The sequence below is a fragment of the Bombina bombina genome, chromosome 12, assembly GCF_027579735.1.
Source record: "Bombina bombina isolate aBomBom1 chromosome 12, aBomBom1.pri, whole genome shotgun sequence".
Taxonomy (NCBI): domain Eukaryota; kingdom Metazoa; phylum Chordata; class Amphibia; order Anura; family Bombinatoridae; genus Bombina; species Bombina bombina.
In genome coordinates this window covers 146,553,502-146,572,797 of record NC_069510.1, presented here as the reverse complement: position 1 = coordinate 146,572,797, position 19,296 = coordinate 146,553,502, and the positions used below count along the sequence as shown (strand labels likewise).

Here is a 19,296-nt window from a genome sequence, read left to right as displayed (position 1 = left end):
ACAGAATACATTTACAGTGCAGCAAGTAAAAGCTTACTGGCTGATAAGGACAACGCCCACTAATTTATTGCTAGTGTGCATCTCTTTCACCCATTTAGTTTCATATTCTGGCACTGATTACAGAATACATTTACAGTGCAGCAAGTAAAAGCTTACTGGCTGATAAGGACAACGCCCACTAATTTATTGCTAGTGTGCATCTCTTTCACTCATTTAGTTTCATATTCTGGCACTGATTACAGAATACATTTACAGTGCAGCAAGTAAAAGCTTACTGGCTGATAAGGACAACGCCCACTAATTTATTGCTAGTGTGCATCTCTTTCACCCATTTAGTTTCATATTCTGGCACTGATTACAGAATGCATTTACAGTGCAGCAAGTAAAAGCTTACTGGCTGATAAGGACAACGCCCACTAATTTATTGCTAGTGTGCATCTCTTTCACCCATTTAGTTTCATATTCTGGCACTGATTACAGAATACATTTACAGTGCAGCAAGTAAAAGCTTACTGGCTGATAAGGACAACGCCCACTAATTTATTGCCAGTGTGCATCTCTTTCACCCATTTAGTTTCATATTCTGGCACTGATTACAGAATGCATTTACAGTGCAGCAAGTAAAAGCTTACTGGCTGATAAGGACAACGCCCACTAATTTATTGCTAGTGTGCATCTCTTTCACTCATTTAGTTTCATATTCTGGCACTGATTACAGAATACATTTACAGTGCAGCAAGTAAAAGCTTACTGGCTGATAAGGACAACGCCCACTAATTTATTGCCAGTGTGCATCTCTTTCACCCATTTAGTTTCATATTCTGGCACTGATTACAGAATACATTTACAGTGCAGCAAGTAAAAGCTTACTGGCTGATAAGGACAACGCCCACTAATTTATTGCTAGTGTGCATCTCTTTCACCCATTTAGTTTCATATTCTGGCACTGATTACAGAATACATTTACAGTGCAGCAAGTAAAAGCTTACTGGCTGATAAGGACAACGCCCACTAATTTATTGCCAGTGTGCATCTCTTTCACCCATTTAGTTTCATATTCTGGCACTGATTACAGAATACATTTACAGTGCAGCAAGTAAAAGCTTACTGGCTGATAAGGACAACGCCCACTAATTTATTGCTAGTGTGCATCTCTTTCACTCATTTAGTTTCATATTCTGGCACTGATTACAGAATACATTTACAGTGCAGCAAGTAAAAGCTTACTGGCTGATAAGGACAACGCCCACTAATTTATTGCTAGTGTGCATCTCTTTCACCCATTTAGTTTCATATTCTGGCACTGATTACAGAATACATTTACAGTGCAGCAAGTAAAAGCTTACTGGCTGATAAGGACAACGCCCACTAATTTATTGCCAGTGTGCATCTCTTTCACCCATTTAGTTTCATATTCTGGCACTGATTACAGAATGCATTTACAGTGCAGCAAGTAAAAGCTTACTGGCTGATAAGGACAACGCCCACTAATTTATTGCTAGTGTGCATCTCTTTCACCCATTTAGTTTCATATTCTGGCACTGATTACAGAATACATTTACAGTGCAGCAAGTAAAAGCTTACTGGCTGATAAGGACAACGCCCACTAATTTATTGCTAGTGTGCATCTCTTTCACCCATTTAGTTTCATATTCTGGCACTGATTACAGAATACATTTACAGTGCAGCAAGTAAAAGCTTACTGGCTGATAAGGACAACGCCCACTAATTTATTGCTAGTGTGCATCTCTTTCACCCATTTAGTTTCATATTCTGGCACTGATTACAGAATACATTTACAGTGCAGCAAGTAAAAGCTTACTGGCTGATAAGGACAACGCCCACTAATTTATTGCTAGTGTGCATCTCTTTCACCCATTTAGTTTCATATTCTGGCACTGATTACAGAATACATTTACAGTGCAGCAAGTAAAAGCTTACTGGCTGATAAGGACAACGCCCACTAATTTATTGCTAGTGTGCATCTCTTTCACCCATTTAGTTTCATATTCTGGCACTGATTACAGAATACATTTACATTGCAGCAAATAAAAGCTTACTGGCTGATAAGGACAACGCCCACTAATTTATTGCTAGTGTGCATCTCTTTCACCCATTTAGTTTCATATTCTGGCACTGATTACAGAATACATTTACAGTGCAGCAACTAAAAGCTTACTGGCTGATAAGGACAACGCCCACTAATTTATTGCTAGTGTGCATCTCTTTCACCCATTTAGTTTCATATTCTGGCACTGATTACAGAATACATTTACAGTGCAGCAAGTAAAAGCTTACTGGCTGATAAGGACAACGCCCACTAATTTATTGCTAGTGTGCATCTCTTTCACCCATTTAGTTTCATATTCTGGCACTGATTACAGAATACATTTACAGTGCAGCAAATAAAAGCTTACTGGCTGATAAGGACAACGCCCACTAATTTATTGCTAGTGTGCATCTCTTTCACCCATTTAGTTTCATATTCTGGCACTGATTACAGAATGCATTTACAGTGCAGCAAGTAAAAGCTTACTGGCTGATAAGGACAACGCCCACTAATTTATTGCTGGGACTTCCACACAAGCATCATGGAATAAAAACGCTTTGTTTATAAGTGCAGGTACGCTACGCTGCATTTAGGAAAGCAAAAAAAGCTGCAAAAGGATTTAAAACGGGAGTTGACAATTGTTTTTAGCTATCAAGAATACTTTGGAGTCTGACTTTTTTTGCCTTTCACAGAGTAGGACATTCCTTAAAGGGACACTAAACCCAAATGTTTTATTTTGTGATTCAGATAGAGCATGCAATTTTAAGCAAATTTGTCTTTGTTCTCTTGCTATCTTTACAGCATGTATCTACCATTCAACAAGGACAACCCAGGTTGTGAACCAAAAATGGGCCAGCTTCTAAACTTACGTTCTTGCTTTTCAAATAAAGATAGCAAGATAATGAAGAAAAATTGATAATAGGAGTAAATTAGAAAGTTGCTTAACATTGCTGCTCTATCTGAATCATGAAAGATAAAATTTGGGTTCAGTGTCCCTTTTAAGAATGTCTGATTCCATCTATAATCTCCCTATCTCTAATTAATATAAAAAAAAATCTATCTCTGTAGAGACAGTGTCTCTCCCCCCCCCTTTCTGTGTCTCCCCCTTTTTCTGTGTCTCCCCCTTTTTCTGTGTCTCCCCCTTTTTCTGTGTCTCCCCCTTTTTCTGTGTCTCCCCCTCTTTCTGTGTCTCCCCCTCTTTCTGTGTCTCCCCCTCTTTGTGTGTCTCCCCCTCTTTGTGTGTCTCCCCCTCTTTGTGTGTGTCTCTCTCCCCCTCTTTGTGTGTGTCTCTCTCCCCCTCTTTGTGTGTGTCTCTCTCCCCCTCTTTGTGTGTGTCTCTCTCCCCCTCTTTGTGTGTGTGTGTCTCTCCCCCTCTTTGTGTGTGTGTGTCTCTCTCCCCCTCTTTGTGTGTGTGTGTCTCTCTCCCCCTCTTTGTGTGTGTGTGTGTCTCTCTCCCCCTCTTTGTGTGTGTGTGTGTCTCTCTCCCCCTCTTTGTGTGTGTGTGTGTCTCTCTCCCCCTCTTTGTGTGTGTGTGTGTCTCTCTCCCCCTCTTTGTGTGTGTGTGTGTCTCTCTCCCCCTCTTTGTGTGTGTGTGTGTCTCTCTCCCCCTCTTTGTGTGTGTGTGTGTCTCTCTCCCCCTCTTTGTGTGTGTGTGTGTCTCTCTCCCCCTCTTTGTGTGTGTGTGTCTGTCTCTCTCTCTCTCTCTCTGTGTGACACAGAAAAAGAGAGACAGAAGGCCAGATGAACTAAACCTCGCAATTTTAGACGTAGTTCCCTGGTGGAATTACAATAAAAAAGGGGCAGTCCCTGTGAGATGTGCCCTAATGAAAGTAATGGAGCTCACTGGAAAGAGAAACTTCACACTGTGGAGCGAAGTTAGCAGTGAGCAGGGGAAATGAAATCCTGCAGCCAATAGAAATTGTATTTCTCTTGTTAAGTGTATCCAGTCCACGGATCATCCATTACTTGTGGGATATTCCCCTTCCCAACAGGAAGTTGCAAGAGGATCACCCACAGCAGAGCTGCTATATAGCTCCTCCCCTCACTGCCATATCCAGTCATTCTCTTGCAACTCTCAACTAAGATGGAGGTCGTAAGAGGACTGTGGTGTTTTATACTTAGTTTATTTCTTCAATCAAAAGTTTGTTATTTTTAAATGGTACCGGAGTGTACTGTTTATCTCAGGCAGTATTTAGAAGAAGAATCTGCCTGCGTTTTCTATGATCTTAGCAGAAGTAACTAAGATCCTTTGCTGTTCTCACATATTCTGAGGAGTGAGGTAACTTCACAGGGGGAATAGCGTGCAGGTTTTCCTGCAATAAGATATGTGCAGTTAAAATATTTTTCTAGGGATGGAATTTGCTAGAAAATGCTGCTGATACCGAAGTAATGTAAGTAAAGCCTTAAATGCAGTGATAGCGACTGGTATCAGGCTTATTAATAGAGATACAAACTCTTATAAAAGTGTATTTTAAAACGTTTGCTGGCATGTTTAATCGTTTTTTACATATGTTTGGTGATAAAACTTATTGGGGCCTAGTTTTTTCCACATGGCTGGCTTGAATTTTGCCTAGAAACAGTTCCCTGAGGCTTCCCACTGTTGTAATATGAGTGGGAGGGGCCTATTTTGGCGTTTTTTTTGCACAGCAAAAATTACAGACACAGACATCCAGCTTCTTCCTGCATGATCCAGGACTTCTCTGAAGGGCTCAAAAGGCTTCAAAAGTCGTATTGAGGGAGGTAAAAAGCCACAGTAGAGCTGTGGCAGTTGTTGTGACTGTTTAAAAAACGTTTTTGTCATTTGTTATTTCATTTTTGGTATTAAGGGGTTAATCATCCATTTGCAAGTGGGTGCAATGCTCTGCTAACTTATTACATACACTGTAAAAATTTCGTTAGTGTAACTGCATTTTTTCACTGTTATTTCAAAATTTGGGAAAATTTGTGTTTCTTAAAGGCGCAGTAACGTTTTTTATATTGCTTGTAAACTTGTTTTAAAGTGTTTTCCAAGCTTGCTAGTCTCATTGCTAGTCTGTTTAAACATGTCTGACACAGAGGAACCTACTTGTTCATTATGTTTGAAAGCCATGGTGGAGCCCCATAGGAGAAGGTGTACTAAATGTATTGATTTCACCTTAAACAGTAAAGATCAGTCTTTATCTATAAAAGAATTATCACCAGAGGGTTCTGTCGAGGGGGAAGTTATGCCAACTAACTCTCCCCACATGTCAGACCCTTCGCCTCCCGCTCAGGGGACGCACGCTAATATGGCGCCAATTACATCAGGGACGCCCATAGCGATTACCTTGCAGCACATGGCTGCAATCATGAATAATACCCTGTCAGAGGTATTATCTAGATCGCCTGAATTAAGAGGAAAGCGCGATAGCTCTGGGGTTAGGAGAGATACAGAGCGCGCAAATGCTGTTAGAGCCATGTCTGATACTGCGTCACAGTATGCAGAACATGAGGATGGAGAGCTTCAGTCTGTGGGTGACATCTCTGACGCGGGGAAACCTGATTTAGAGATTTCTCATTTTAAATTTAAGCTTGAGAACCTCCGTGTATTGCTTGGGGAGGTATTAGCTGCTCTGAATGACTGTAACACAGTTGCAATTCCAGAGAAATTGTGTAGGCTGGATAGATACTATGCGGTGCCGGTGTGTACTGACGTTTTTCCTATACCTAAAAGGCTTACAGAAATTATTAGCAAGGAGTGGGATAGACCCGGTGTGCCCTTTTCCCCACCACCTATATTTAGAAAAATGTTTCCAATAGACGCCACTACACGGGACTTATGGCAGACGGTCCCTAAGGTGGAGGGAGCAGTTTCTACTTTAGCAAAGCGTACCACTATCCCTGTTGAGGACAGTTGTGCTTTTTCAGATCCAATGGATAAAAAATTGGAGGGTTACCTTAAGAAAATGTTTATTCAACAAGGTTTTATTTTACAGCCCCATGCATGCATTGCGCCTATCACTGCTGCGGCGGCATTCTGGTTTGAGGCCCTGGAAGAGGCCATCCAGACAGCTCCATTGAATGAAATTATTGACAAGCTTAGAACGCTTAAGCTAGCTAACTCATTTGTTTCTGATGCCATTGTTCATTTGACTAAACTAACGGCTAAGAATTCCGGATTCGCCATCCAGGCGCGTAGGGCGCTATGGCTTAAATCCTGGTCAGCTGACGTGACTTCAAAGTCTAAATTACTCAACATTCCTTTCAAGGGGCAGACCTTATTCGGGCCTGGCTTGAAGGAAATTATTGCTGACATTACTGGAGGCAAGGGTCATACCCTTCCTCAGGACAGGGCCAAATCAAAGGCCAAACAGTCTAATTTTCGTGCCTTTCGAAATTTCAAGGCAGGAGCAGCATCAACTTCCTCCGCTTCAAAACAAGAGGGAGCTGTTGCTCATTCCAGACAGGCCTGGAAACCTAACCAGTCCTGGAACAAGGGCAAGCAGGCCAGGAAGCCTGCTGCTGCCCCCAAGACAGCATGAAGGAACGGCCCCCTATCCAGAAACGGATCTAGTGGGGGGCAGACTTTCTCTCTTCGCCCAGGCGTGGGCAAGAGATGTTCAGGATCCCTGGGCGTTGGAGATCATATCTCAGGGATATCTTCTGGACTTCAAAGCTTCTCCTCCACAAGGGAGATTTCATCTTTCAAGGTTATCATAAAACCAGATAAAGAAAGAGGCATTCCTAAGCTGTGTGCAAGACCTCCTAGTAATGGGAGTGATCCATCCAGTTCCGCGGACGGAACAAGGACAGGGATTTTATTCAAATATGTTTGTGGTTCCCAAGAAAGAGGGAACTTTCAGACCAATCTTGGATCTAAAGATCTTAAACAAATTCCTCAGAGTTCCATCATTTAAAATGGAAACTATTCGGACCATCCTACCCATGATCCAAGAGGGTCAGTACATGACCACAGTGGACTTAAAGGATGCCTACCTTCACATACCAATTCACAAACATCATCATCGGTTCCTAAGGTTTGCCTTTCTAGACAGGCATTACCAATTTGTAGCTCTTCCCTTCGGGTTGGCCACTGCCCCGAGAATTTTTACAAAGGTTCTGGGCTCACTTCTGGCGGTTCTAAGGCCGCGAGGCATAGCGGTGGCTCCGTATCTAGACATCCTGATACAGGCGTCAAGCTTTCAAATTGCCAAGTCTCATACAGAGATAGTTCTGGCATTTCTGAGGTCGCATGGGTGGAAAGTGAACGTGGAAAAGAGTTCTCTATCACCACTCACAAGAGTCTCCTTCCTAGGGATTCTTATAGATTCTGTAGAGATGAACATTTACCTGACGGAGTCCAGGTTATCAAAACTTCTAAATGCTTGCCGTGTCCTTCATTCCATTCCACGCCCGTCAGTGGCTTAGTGCATGGAAGTAATCGGCTTAATGGTAGCGGCAATGGACATAGTGCCATTTGTGCGCCTGCATCTCAGACCGCTGCAATTATGAATGCTAAGTCAGTGGAATGGGGATTACTCAGATTTGTCCCCTCTACTAAATCTGGATCAAGAGACCAGAGATTCTCTTCTCTGGTGGCTTTCTCGGGTCCATCTGTCCAAGGGTATGACCTTTCGCAGGCCAGATTGGACGATTGTAACAACAGATGCCAGCCTTCTAGGTTGAGGCGCAGTCTGGAACTCCCTGAAGGCTCAGGGATCGTGGACTCAGGAGGAAAAACTCCTGCCAATAAATATTCTGGAGTTAAGAGAGTGGCTTACATCAACCATCAAGGGGGAACCAGGAGTTCCCTAGCGATGTTAGAAGTCTCAAAGATAATTCGCTGGGTAGAGTCTCACTCTTGCCACCTGTCAGCGATCCACATCCCAGGCATAGAGAACTGGGAGGCGGATTTTCTAAGTCGTCAGACTTTTCATCCGGGGGAGTGGGAACTCCATCCGGAGGTGTTTGCTCAACTGGTACATCGTTGGGGCAAACCAGAACTGGATCTCATGGCGTCTCGCCAGAACGCCAAGCTTCCTTGTTACGGATCCAGGTCCAGGGACCCGGGAGCAACGCTGATAGATGCTCTAGCAGCTCCTTGGTTCTTCAACCTGGCCTATGTGTTTCCACCGTTTCCTCTGCTCCCTCGACTGATTGCCAAAATCAAACAGGAGAGAGCATCGGTGATTCTGATAGCGCCTGCGTGGCCACGCAGGACCTGGTATGCAGACCTATTGGACATGTCATCTCTTCCACCATGGTCTCTGCCTCTGAGGCAGGACCTTCTAATACAAGGTCCTTTCAATCATCCAAATCTACTTTCTCTGAGACTGACTGCCTGGAGATTGAACGCTTGATTCTATAAAGGCGTGGCTTCTCCGAGTCAGTCATTGATACCTTAATACAGGCTCGGAAGCCTGTCACCAGGAAAATCTACCATAAGATATGGTGTAAATATCTTTATTGGTGTGAATCCAAGAGTTACTCATGGAGTAAGGTTAGGATTCCTAGGATATTGTCCTTTCTCCAAGAGGGTTTGGACAAAGGCTTATCAGCTAGTTCTTTAAAAGGACAGATCTCTGCTCTGTCTATTCTTTTGCACAAGCCTCTGGCAGAAGTTCCATACGTCCAGGCATTTTGTCAGGCTTTGGTTAGGATTAAGCCTATGTTTAAAACTGTTGCTCCCCCATGGAGCTTAAACTTGGTTCTTAAAGTTCTTCAGGGTGTTCCGTTTGAACCCCTTCATTCCATTGATATTAAACTTTTATCTTGGAAAGTTCTGTTTTTGATGGCTATTTCCTCGGCTCGAAGAGTCTCTGAGTTATCTGCCTTACATTGTGATTCTCCTTATCTGATTTTTCATTCAGACAAGGTAGTTCTGCGTACCAAACCTGGGTTTTTACCTAAGGTGGTTTCTAACAGGAAAAAAGAGATTGTTGTTCCATCATTGTGTCCTAATCCTTCTTCAAAGAAGGAACGTCTTTTGCATAATCTGGACGTAGTCCGTGCCTTGAAGTTTTACTTACAGGCTACTAAAGATTTTCGTCAAACATCTGCCCTGTTTGTTGTTTACTCTGGGCAGAGGAGAGGTCAAAAAGCTTTGGCAACCTCTCTCTCCTTTTGGCTTCGGAGCATAATACGCTTAGCCTATGAGACTGCTGGACAGCAGCCCCCTGAAAGGATTACAGCTCATTCTACTAGAGCTGTGGCTTCCACCTGGGCCTTTAAAAATGAGGCCTCTGTTGAACAGATTTGCAAGGCTGCGGCTTAGTCTTCGCTTCACACCTTTTCAAAATTTTACAAATTTGACACTTTTGCTTCTTCGGAGGCTGTTTTTGGGAGAGAGGTTCTACAGGCAGTGATTCCTTCCGTTTAAGTTCCTGCCTTGTCTCTCCCATCATCCGTGTACTTTAGCTTTGGTATTGGTATCCCACAAGTAATGGATGATCCGTGGACTGGATACACTTAACAAGAGAAAACATAATTTCTGCTTACCTGATAAATTTATTTCTCTTGTAGTGTATCCAGTCCACGGCCCGCCCTGTCCTTTTAAGGCAGGTCTAAATTTTAATTAAACTACAGTCACCACTGCACCCTATGGTTTCTCCTTTCTTATCTTGTTTCGGTCGAATGACTGGATATGGCAGTGAGGGGAGGAGCTATATAGCAGCTCTGCTGTGGGTGATCCTCTTGCAACTTCCTGTTGGGAAGGAGAATATCCCACAAGTAATGGATGATCCGTGGACTGAATACACTACAAGAGAAATAAATTTAGCAGGTAAGCATAAATTATGTTTTTGTTGCTTTCCATGTACAGCATCTTAGACTCGCCTATTCTCGGGGACATGTTTGTCTATTAGGGTTATTTTCCACACAGTTAGCGGGAAGAAAATAAGTTCTGGAGTGCGAGAATCATTACCGTATTACGCTGGGATTAGAGACGCAGTTTCATGTACGCCCATGTTCAGCCCATTTTACCAAAAAACTATTATGCTTTGTAATTTTATACTTTCTAAGTGATTCTTGCACATCCTGGTTACATTATGCATATGTATTTATTCCTGAGTAATTAACATACACATTTTACATTTTGTTTAATATGTATAAATTACGATTTGTGATTCACCTTAACAATATATTTTTTGTCTGAGTGGTTCAATTATTAGTTTTGTAACATTTTTAAAATACAAATTATACTATGCACTTTTCATACGAAAATACAGTATACGCCCCTTAACGAGACACCCTCAGGGTAAAATGGGAGAGGGAGGGAGGGACGGGAAGAGGCATGTCATTCTCATCTGATTTGATGCTCACAGAACATTAACAGTCACATATGATATGAGATGGTCCGTTTCATGACAGCCCAACTAAATGATAGTTTGAGGCAGTAGAACCTTTTAACAATATACTTTTATTATCTTCTTGTGATTTATGTATGTGTTTATTTTCTGGGATTGTAAGTTGTCCGTAACCAATCAGTCCAGCTGCCTCATTTTAGCACAGAAATAAAAATAAAAGCCTTTTTTTATTCAAAAATATAAAATAAACTTTTGAATGCGTTTAAATGCAGGAGAGGCATTTTTAGAGGGAAGATATGAGACCCTGCAGCTATTGTGTGGGATTGCTCTGTAATATATTTAGTAAAATTGCACAAAACAAATGTATCTCAATACCAGAGCAGCCCATACTCAGACATCTGTCTGCAGACAATGTAAAATGAGACGTATCAAACTTCCTCAATTCGCCCAACATCACAAAATGATGCAAACAGGCAAACGCTATCTAAACTGCACAACCAGCATTGCCTGGTATCCGTATTGTATCACATTGTCAGCAGCCCATATGGAACAGTAATTTATCTCTGTTCTGCGTTGGTTTCCTTTCATCCCAATTGTTTTTTTCTTGCAGGTTTTGCGACCAGTTTATCAGGAAAGTGATGTAACATCCGGTGAGTTTTTAAACTATGTATGACGTGTTTTTAGTATCAGAGCAAATAAGTTTAGTTTTACTCTGTAGTTGTTCACTTAGATTTCATTGCTATTTTTTCTTTCTAAAATTGTAATTTCGGTGTTTGCCATATTGTTTCAACTTAAAGAGATGCAGAAGTCAAAATGAAAATGTTATTTCTATACCCTGTACTTATTTGTTTTAATTAAACAAAAAGAGCATACTGAGGTAGGCTTACAAACCTGCACATCGTAATCGCTATATGGCAGCACTAGTGTTTGTATTAATGTCTTATTGTTAGACAAGTGCACACTCCCAAGCCTACCTGAGTATGCTTTCTTAGGAAGGAGGTATGTTTGTATTAATGTCTTCTTGTTAGACAAGTGCACACTCCCAAGCCTACCTGAGTATGCTTTCTTAGGAAGGAGGTATGTTTGAACAAATGAGACCAAGGCAAATGCATCCATTTGACAACAGAATTAAATTGGATTTTTATTTTTTTATGATGTGCTCTAATCGGAACATTAAAGGGACAAGAAACGCAAAAAGTACATTTCATGATTCAGATACAGAATACAATTTAAAACAACTTTCAAATTTACGTCTCTTATCAAATTTGCTTAATTCTCTTGGTATCCTTTGTTAAAGAAGCAGCACTTTACATCTGTGAACTAGCTGAATGCATTGGTGAGCCAATAACATAGGGCATATATGTGCAGCCACCAATCCGCAGCCTGGAGTCTACCTAGATATCCTTTTCAACAAAGGTTATCAAGAAAACAAAGCAAGTTAGACAATATAAGTAAATTGAAAAGTTATCTAAATTATGAAAATAAGTGTTTCATGTCCCTTTAAAGGGACAGTCTACTTGAAAATGTGTATTGTTTACAAAAGATAGATAATCCCTTTATTACTTATTCCCCAGCCTTGCATAACCAACACGGTTATTTTAAAGGGATATTCAACAGTCTGTTTTACTTTTGTAAAAAATCCCAAGCTGCTTATAGTTAATAGACAGCATTGCAATATGTATTATTCATCTATTTAAATGGACTTTACCTTTTATTTATTTTTTATACTACATTTGTGCTTTCTGTCACAGCCCTACAAAGAGGAGGAGCCTTTGCAGGAAGGTTTATCTTAGCCTGATGTCATAAAACTTCTAGACTAGTGAGTAGATTAGAGAACAGTAGACACGTGCATTTGAAGGTTTTGTTCACCTCTGAATGCGAAAGACGCCAGCTTTTCGTGCCGCTCGGCTATTTTTGTTGCTGCATTTATTCTTGTGCAACAGCGACACACTAAAATCTGGATTTGCACAAGAATTAATGCAATAGCCAATCAGCAGGAAGAGCCGCCACTTTCAAAGGCGAGCAAAACCTCCGAATGCACATAGCTAGATAATGGGGAGTCTGATTTGTTCATGCCCAGAGCTGACGGAAGTAAACTTTAGGTTTTGAAAATCCTCTGCTCTTATCACGCTGGGGGCAGAGGCTACACTGAGAATGTCTAAATGCTAATTGTGCAAGAAAACAAGTAAGTTATTTGCTGTCTTTTACACAATCTGTTTCTTTTTATATTTACCAAAGGATAACTGTTTAATATCCCATTAACATCTGTTTTACCTCTGTCATTACTTTGTATCTAACCCTCTGCAAATTGCCCCCTTATCTCAGTGCTATTTACAAAATTGCATTTTAGTTCATCAGTGCTGGCTCATGTCTCTCTCCATAGGAGTGAGCACAATGTTATCTATATAGCTCACATGAACTAGGACTGTCTTGCTGTGAAAAGCTAATAAAATGCAATGAGATAAAGGCTGCCTGCAGGGTCTTTAAATCTCTGCTTTTTTCTGATGTGTTATAGAGTTCTAAAGTATATTAATATAACAATGTTGGTTGTGCAAAGCTGGGGAATGGGTAGTAAAGATGATATCTATCTTTTTAAACAATAAAAAATATATCCAGTGAACTAGTAATTTAAAGATGATCTTTAAATTCCACGTCCCTTTAATTTATTTATGCAATGTGTTGTACAGCAGTTAGTGCAATAGGTGCTCGTGACAGCCAGAGGCACTGCCTGACCCCTAAGTAATAGAAAGTCACGGAAATGGTCCTCAGCACCTTGTAGTAAAATGATCTCTTTATTGAAGACAGAATAAAAACAAACTGTGACGTTTCGGGGTCTCCCCCTTAATCATGCATGTTTTACATATGTTACAAACATAAACAGATAATAAGACTGTAACATATGTAAAACATGCATGATTAAGGGGGAGACCCCGGAACGTCAGTTTGTTTTTATTCTGTCTTCAATAATTAGATAATTTTACTACAAGGTGCAGTGGACCAGTTCAGTGACTTTAAATTAGTTGAGTCACATAAATGGTCCCCTGCACAGTAGAAAGGTTTCTACATATCAGTCTGTTGCAGAACAAATTAAAGTGACAAATAATGTTTGCAGACTAAGTTACATAAATGGTTTTTACAAAAAAAATAAAAAAATTACAGCCATGAATATTCAGCGTCTATATAATACTAATCTATGTTTCACGGTCAATAACCTTTATATTATAATGTATCTTAAATAGAAACTTTCTTTAGAAAGATTTTTTTTCTCAAAAAGCATTTTATTAAAAAATAATAATAAATAGCTACATTACATAAAAAGAGCAAAAAATAAATAAATGAAAGTATATTGCAAACTTGCTTTGCATTGCATAACTAAACATTTTATGTTAACCCCTTATTTACCAGTGACATACCCTGACCATCGCTGGTCTTTGGCTGTTTTTTTTTTTTCCAATAGCGCTGCCAGTGGCAAGACTACACTTTTTTAAGAAGTCTGTAGGTGGGAGGGTCTAATAGCGCAGTTTTGACGCTTGGTGCAAATCCCTTAACTAGTGATGTACAGGTATGTCGTGGTAGTTAAGGGGTTAAAATCTGTTTACTTTCCATTTAAGGCTAAACAGCTGTAAAATGCTTACCACTACCTAGGCGAGGCTCTAGTCACAGATAACAGCACTACAGCCGCTGGTGAAATTTTTGTTTTGGAGAAGAAGTAAACATTAACTAGAGCCGTTTCTGATATTTAAACAATCATGTGCATACTGTGGCTCATGTGTTTTGCTATTAGTTTTTGCTCGTGCTTAACATCACATTCATAAAGTTTCTCTTGTGTTTTGACTAAACAGGAAATGGAAGCAGAAGTAAAGCGAACAGTGACTTGGGAAGAAAATCTACTTTGATTAAAACGGTTCAGACTATGCCCAGCTACGGGAATTACCAGAACTGCACTATCGTGAGGCCTCGCGTCCCGCATTCCAGTTACGGCACATACGTCACGCTTGCCCCCAAAGTTCTAGTCTTCCCCGTCTTTGTACAGGTGCGTCTCAACCTTTCTAATAACCACAAAATGAACTTCCTGTTCTCAGATTTACTTCACTATTTTGCCATCCTTTGTTGAAAAGCATATCTAATTAGGCTCAGGAGCAGCAGTGCACTACTGGGAGCTAGCTTCTGATTGGTGGCTATGTACGTGTCTTGTCATTCGCTCACCAGGTGTGCTCCAGTTAAGTCTCAATAGTGCATTACTGCTCTGGCGCTTTATTTTACATTATGTGACAGTAATAGTGCAAGAATAAAGTGCCTTAACATCTTTATTATTATTATTATTATTATTGCACTTCTGATGCAAGATATTGGAATATCTCTTTGGATCTTGTGAACTATAGTAAGCTATACAAATTACAATTCCAACTTTATAATTAAATATGTTTAAGGAAGATACTTTTGTTCGTTAAATGTTCTTTTCTTTCATGTAAGTGGCAAGAGTCCATGAGCTAGTGATGTATGGGGTATACATTCCTACCAGGAGGGGGCAAAGTTTCCCAAATGCCTATAAATACACCCCTCACCTCATTCATTCCTCAGTTTTACAAACTTTGCCTCCTTAGGAGGTGGTGAAGCAAGTTGTTCTTGATTTCTTCAGTGATAGGCGCTTCTAAGCATTTTGAAGCTCAGTTCCTCTCTAAGTACAGTGTTTGTCTGAGGGATGTGAGGGAGTATTGCCTGATGACACCATGTTTTAGCCTATGGGAAATCTATTCTAAGGTTCTCTGTAAATCGGTCGCAGGGATTCATCTGCTGCCTCCCTTTAAAGATCGGCAATATACTCCTCTACCATTACCTCTGCTGATATGTTTCAGTACTGGTTTAGCTGTCTGCTATATACTCCTCTACCATTACCTCTGCTGATATGTTTCAGTACTGGTTTAGCTGTCTGCTATATACTCGTGTACCATTACCTCTGCTGATATGTTTCAGTACTGGTTTAGCTGTCTGCTATATACTCCTGTACCATTACCTCTGCTGATATGTCTCAGTACTGGTTTAGCTGTCTGCTATATACTCCTCTACCATTACCTCTGCTGATACGTTTCAGTACTGGTTTAGCTGTCTGCTATATACTCTTGTACCATTACCTCTGCTGATATGTTTCAGTACTGGTTTAGCTGTCTGCTATATACTCTTGTACCATTACCTCTGCTGATACGTTTCAGTACAGGTTTAGCTGTCTGCTATATACTCTTGTACCATTACCTCTGCTGATATGTTTCAGTACTGGTTTAGCTGTCTGCTATATACTCCTCTACCATTACCTCTGCTGATATGTTTCAGTACTGGTTTAGCTGTCTGCTATATACTCTTGTACCATTACCTCTGCTGATATGTTTCAGTACTGGTTTAGCTGTCTGCTATATACTCTTGTACCATTACCTCTGCTGATATGTTTCAGTACTGGTTTAGCTGTCTGCTATATACTCTTGTACCATTAACTCTGCTGATATGTTTCAGTACTGGTTTAGCTGTCTGCTATATACTCCTCTACCATTACCTCTGCTGATATGTTTCAGTACTGGTTTAGCTGTCTGCTATATACTCTTGTACCATTACCTCTGCTGATACGTTTCAGTACTGGTTTAGCTGTCTGCTATATACTCTTGTACCATTACCTCTGCTGATATGTTTCAGTACTGGTTTAGCTGTCTGCTATATACTCTTGTACCATTACCTCTGCTGATATGTTTCTGTACTGGTTTAGCTGTCTGCTATATACTCTTGTACCATTACCTCTGCTGATATGTTTCAGTACTGGTTTAGCTGTCTGCTATATACTCTTGTACCATTACCTCTGCTGATACGTTTCAGTACTGGTTTAGCTGTCTGCTATATACTCCTCTACCATTACCTCTGCTGATATGTTTCAGTACTGGTTTAGCTGTCTGCTATATACTCTTGTACCATTACCTCTGCTGATACGTTTCAGTACTGGTTTAGCTGTCTGCTATATACTCTTGTACCATTACCTCTACTGATATGTTTCAGTACTGGTTTAGCTGTCTGCTATATACTCTACCATTACCTCTGCTGATATGTTTCAGTACTGGTTTAGCTGTCTGCTATATACTCTTGTACCATTACCTCTGCTGATATGTTTCAGTACTGGTTTAGCTGTCTGCTATATACTCTTGTACCATTACCTCTGCTGATACGTTTCAGTACTGGTTTAGCTGTCTGCTATATACTCTTGTACCATTACCTCTGCTGATATGTTTCAGTATTGGTTTAGCTGTCTGCTATATACTCTTGTACCATTACCTCTGCTGATACGTTTCAGTACTGGTTTAGCTGTCTGCTATATACTTTTGTACCATTACCTCTGCTGATACGTTTCAGTACTGGTTTAGCTGTCTGCTATATACTCTTGTACCATTACCTCTGCTGATATGTTTCAGTACTGGTTTAGCTGTCTGCTATATACTCTTGTACCATTACCTCTGCTGATATGTTTCAGTACTGGTTTAGCTGTCTGCTATATACTCTTGTACCATTACCTCTACTGATATGTTTCAGTACTGGTTTAGCTGTCTGCTATATACTCTTGTACCATTACCTCTGCTGATATGTTTCAGTACTGGTTTAGCTGTCTGCTATATACTCTTGTACCATTACCTCTACTGATATGTTTCAGTACTGGTTTAGCTGTCTGCTATATACTCTTGTACCATTACCTCTGCTGATATGTTTCAGTACTGGTTTAGCTGTCTGCTATATACCCTTGTACCATTACCTCTGCTGATACGTTTCAGTACTGGTTTAGCTGTCTGCTATATACTCTTGTACCATTACCTCTGCTGATACGTTTCAGTACTGGTTTAGCTGTCTGCTATATACTCTTGTACCATTACCTCTGCTGATACGTTTCAGTACTGGTTTAGCTGTCTGCTATATACTCTTGTACCATTACCTCTGCTGATATGTTTCAGTACTGGTTTAGCTGTCTGCTATATACTCTTGTACCATTACCTCTGCTGATATGTTTCAGTACTGGTTTAGCTGTCTGCTATATACTCTTGTACCATTACCTCTGCTGATATGTTTCAGTACTGGTTTAGCTGTCTGCTATATACTCTTGTACCATTACCTCTGCTGATACGTTTCAGTATTGGTTTAGCTGTCTGCTATATACTCTTGTACCATTACCTCTGCTGATATGTTTCAGTACTGGTTTAGTTGTCTGCTATATACTCTTGTACCATTACCTCTGCTGATACGTTTCAGTTCTGGTTTAGCTGTCTGCTATATACTCTTGTACCATTACCTCTAATATGTTTCAGTACTAGTTTAGCTGTCTGCTATATACTCTTGTACCATTACCTCTGCTGATACGTTTCAGTACTGGTTTAGCTGTCTGCTATATACTCTTGTACCATTACCTCTGCTGATATGTTTCAGTACTGGTTTAGCTGTCTGCTATATACTCTTGTACCATTACCTCTGCTGATACGTTTCAGTACTGGTTTAGCTGTCTGCTATATACTCTTGTACCATTACCTCTGCTGATATGTTTCAGTACTGGTTTAGCTGTCTGCTATATACTCTTGTACCATTACCTCTGCTGATACGTTTCAGTACTGGTTTAGCTGTCTGCTATATACTCCTCTACCATTACCTCTGCTGATATGTTTCAGTACTGGTTTAGCTGTCTGCTATATACTCTTGTACCATTACCTCTGCTGATACGTTTCAGTACTGGTTTAGCTGTCTGCTATATACTCTTGTACCATTACCTCTACTGATATGTTTCAGTACTGGTTTAGCTGTCTGCTATATACTCTTGTACCATTACCTCTGCTGATATGTTTCAGTACTGGTTTAGCTGTCTGCTATATACTCTTGTACCATTACCTCTGCTGATATGTTTCAGTACTGGTTTAGCTGTCTGCTATATACTCCTCTACCATTACCTCTGCTGATATGTTTCAGTACTGGTTTAGCTGTCTGCTATATACTCTTGTACCATTACCTCTGCTGATACGTTTCAGTACTGGTTTAGCTGTCTGCTATATACTCTTGTACCATTACCTCTACTGATATGTTTCAGTACTGGTTTAGCTGTCTGCTATATACTCTTGTACCATTACCTCTGCTGATATGTTTCAGTACTGGTTTAGCTGTCTGCTATATACTCTTGTACCATTACCTCTGCTGATACGTTTCAGTATTGGTTTAGCTGTCTGCTATATACTCTTGTACCATTACCTCTGCTGATACGTTTCAGTACTGGTTTAGCTGTCTGCTATATACTCTTGTACCATTACCTCTGCTGATACGTTTCAGTACTGGTTTAGCTGTCTGCTATATACTCTTGTACCATTACCTCTGCTGATACGTTTCAGTACTGGTTTAGCTGTCTGCTATATACTCTTGTACCATTACCTCTGCTGATATGTTTCAGTACTGGTTTAGCTGTCTGCTATATACTCTTGTACCATTACCTCTGCTGATATGTTTCAGTATTGGTTTAGCTGTCTGCTATATACTCTTGTACCATTACCTCTGCTGATATGTTTCAGTACTGGTTTAGCTGTCTGCTATATACTCCTCTACCATTACCTCTGCTGATATGTTTCAGTACTGGTTTAGCTATATGCTATATACTCCTCTACCATTACCTCTGCTGATATGTTTCAGTACTGGTTTAGCTGTCTGCTATATACTCTTGTACCATTACCTCTGCTGATATGTTTCAGTACTGGTTTAGCTGTCTGCTATATACTCTTGTACCATTACCTCTGCTGATATGTTTCAGTTTGGTTTAGCTGTCTGCTATATACTCTTGTACCATTACCTCTGCTGATACGTTTCAGTACTGGTTTAGCTGTCTGCTATATACTCTTGTACCATTACCTCTGCTGATACGTTTCAGTACTGGTTTAGCTGTCTGCTATATACTCTTGTACCATTACCTCTGCTGATACGTTTCAGTACTGG

General features: G+C 40.4%; 1 protein-coding gene across 2 annotated transcripts in view; it reads left to right on the top strand.

Moving 5' to 3' along the window:
- Positions 1 to 19,296, top strand: part of RGS3 (regulator of G protein signaling 3) — a 1,044,909-nt gene that overhangs the window by 513,940 nt on the left and 511,673 nt on the right. For both annotated transcript variants that reach the window (XM_053695840.1, XM_053695841.1), the window contains 2 exons: positions 10,922 to 10,961; positions 14,154 to 14,344. In XM_053695840.1, coding sequence (XP_053551815.1) covers positions 10,922 to 10,961; positions 14,154 to 14,344 — 231 coding nt within the window. The remainder of the gene's footprint in view (positions 1 to 10,921; positions 10,962 to 14,153; positions 14,345 to 19,296) is intronic.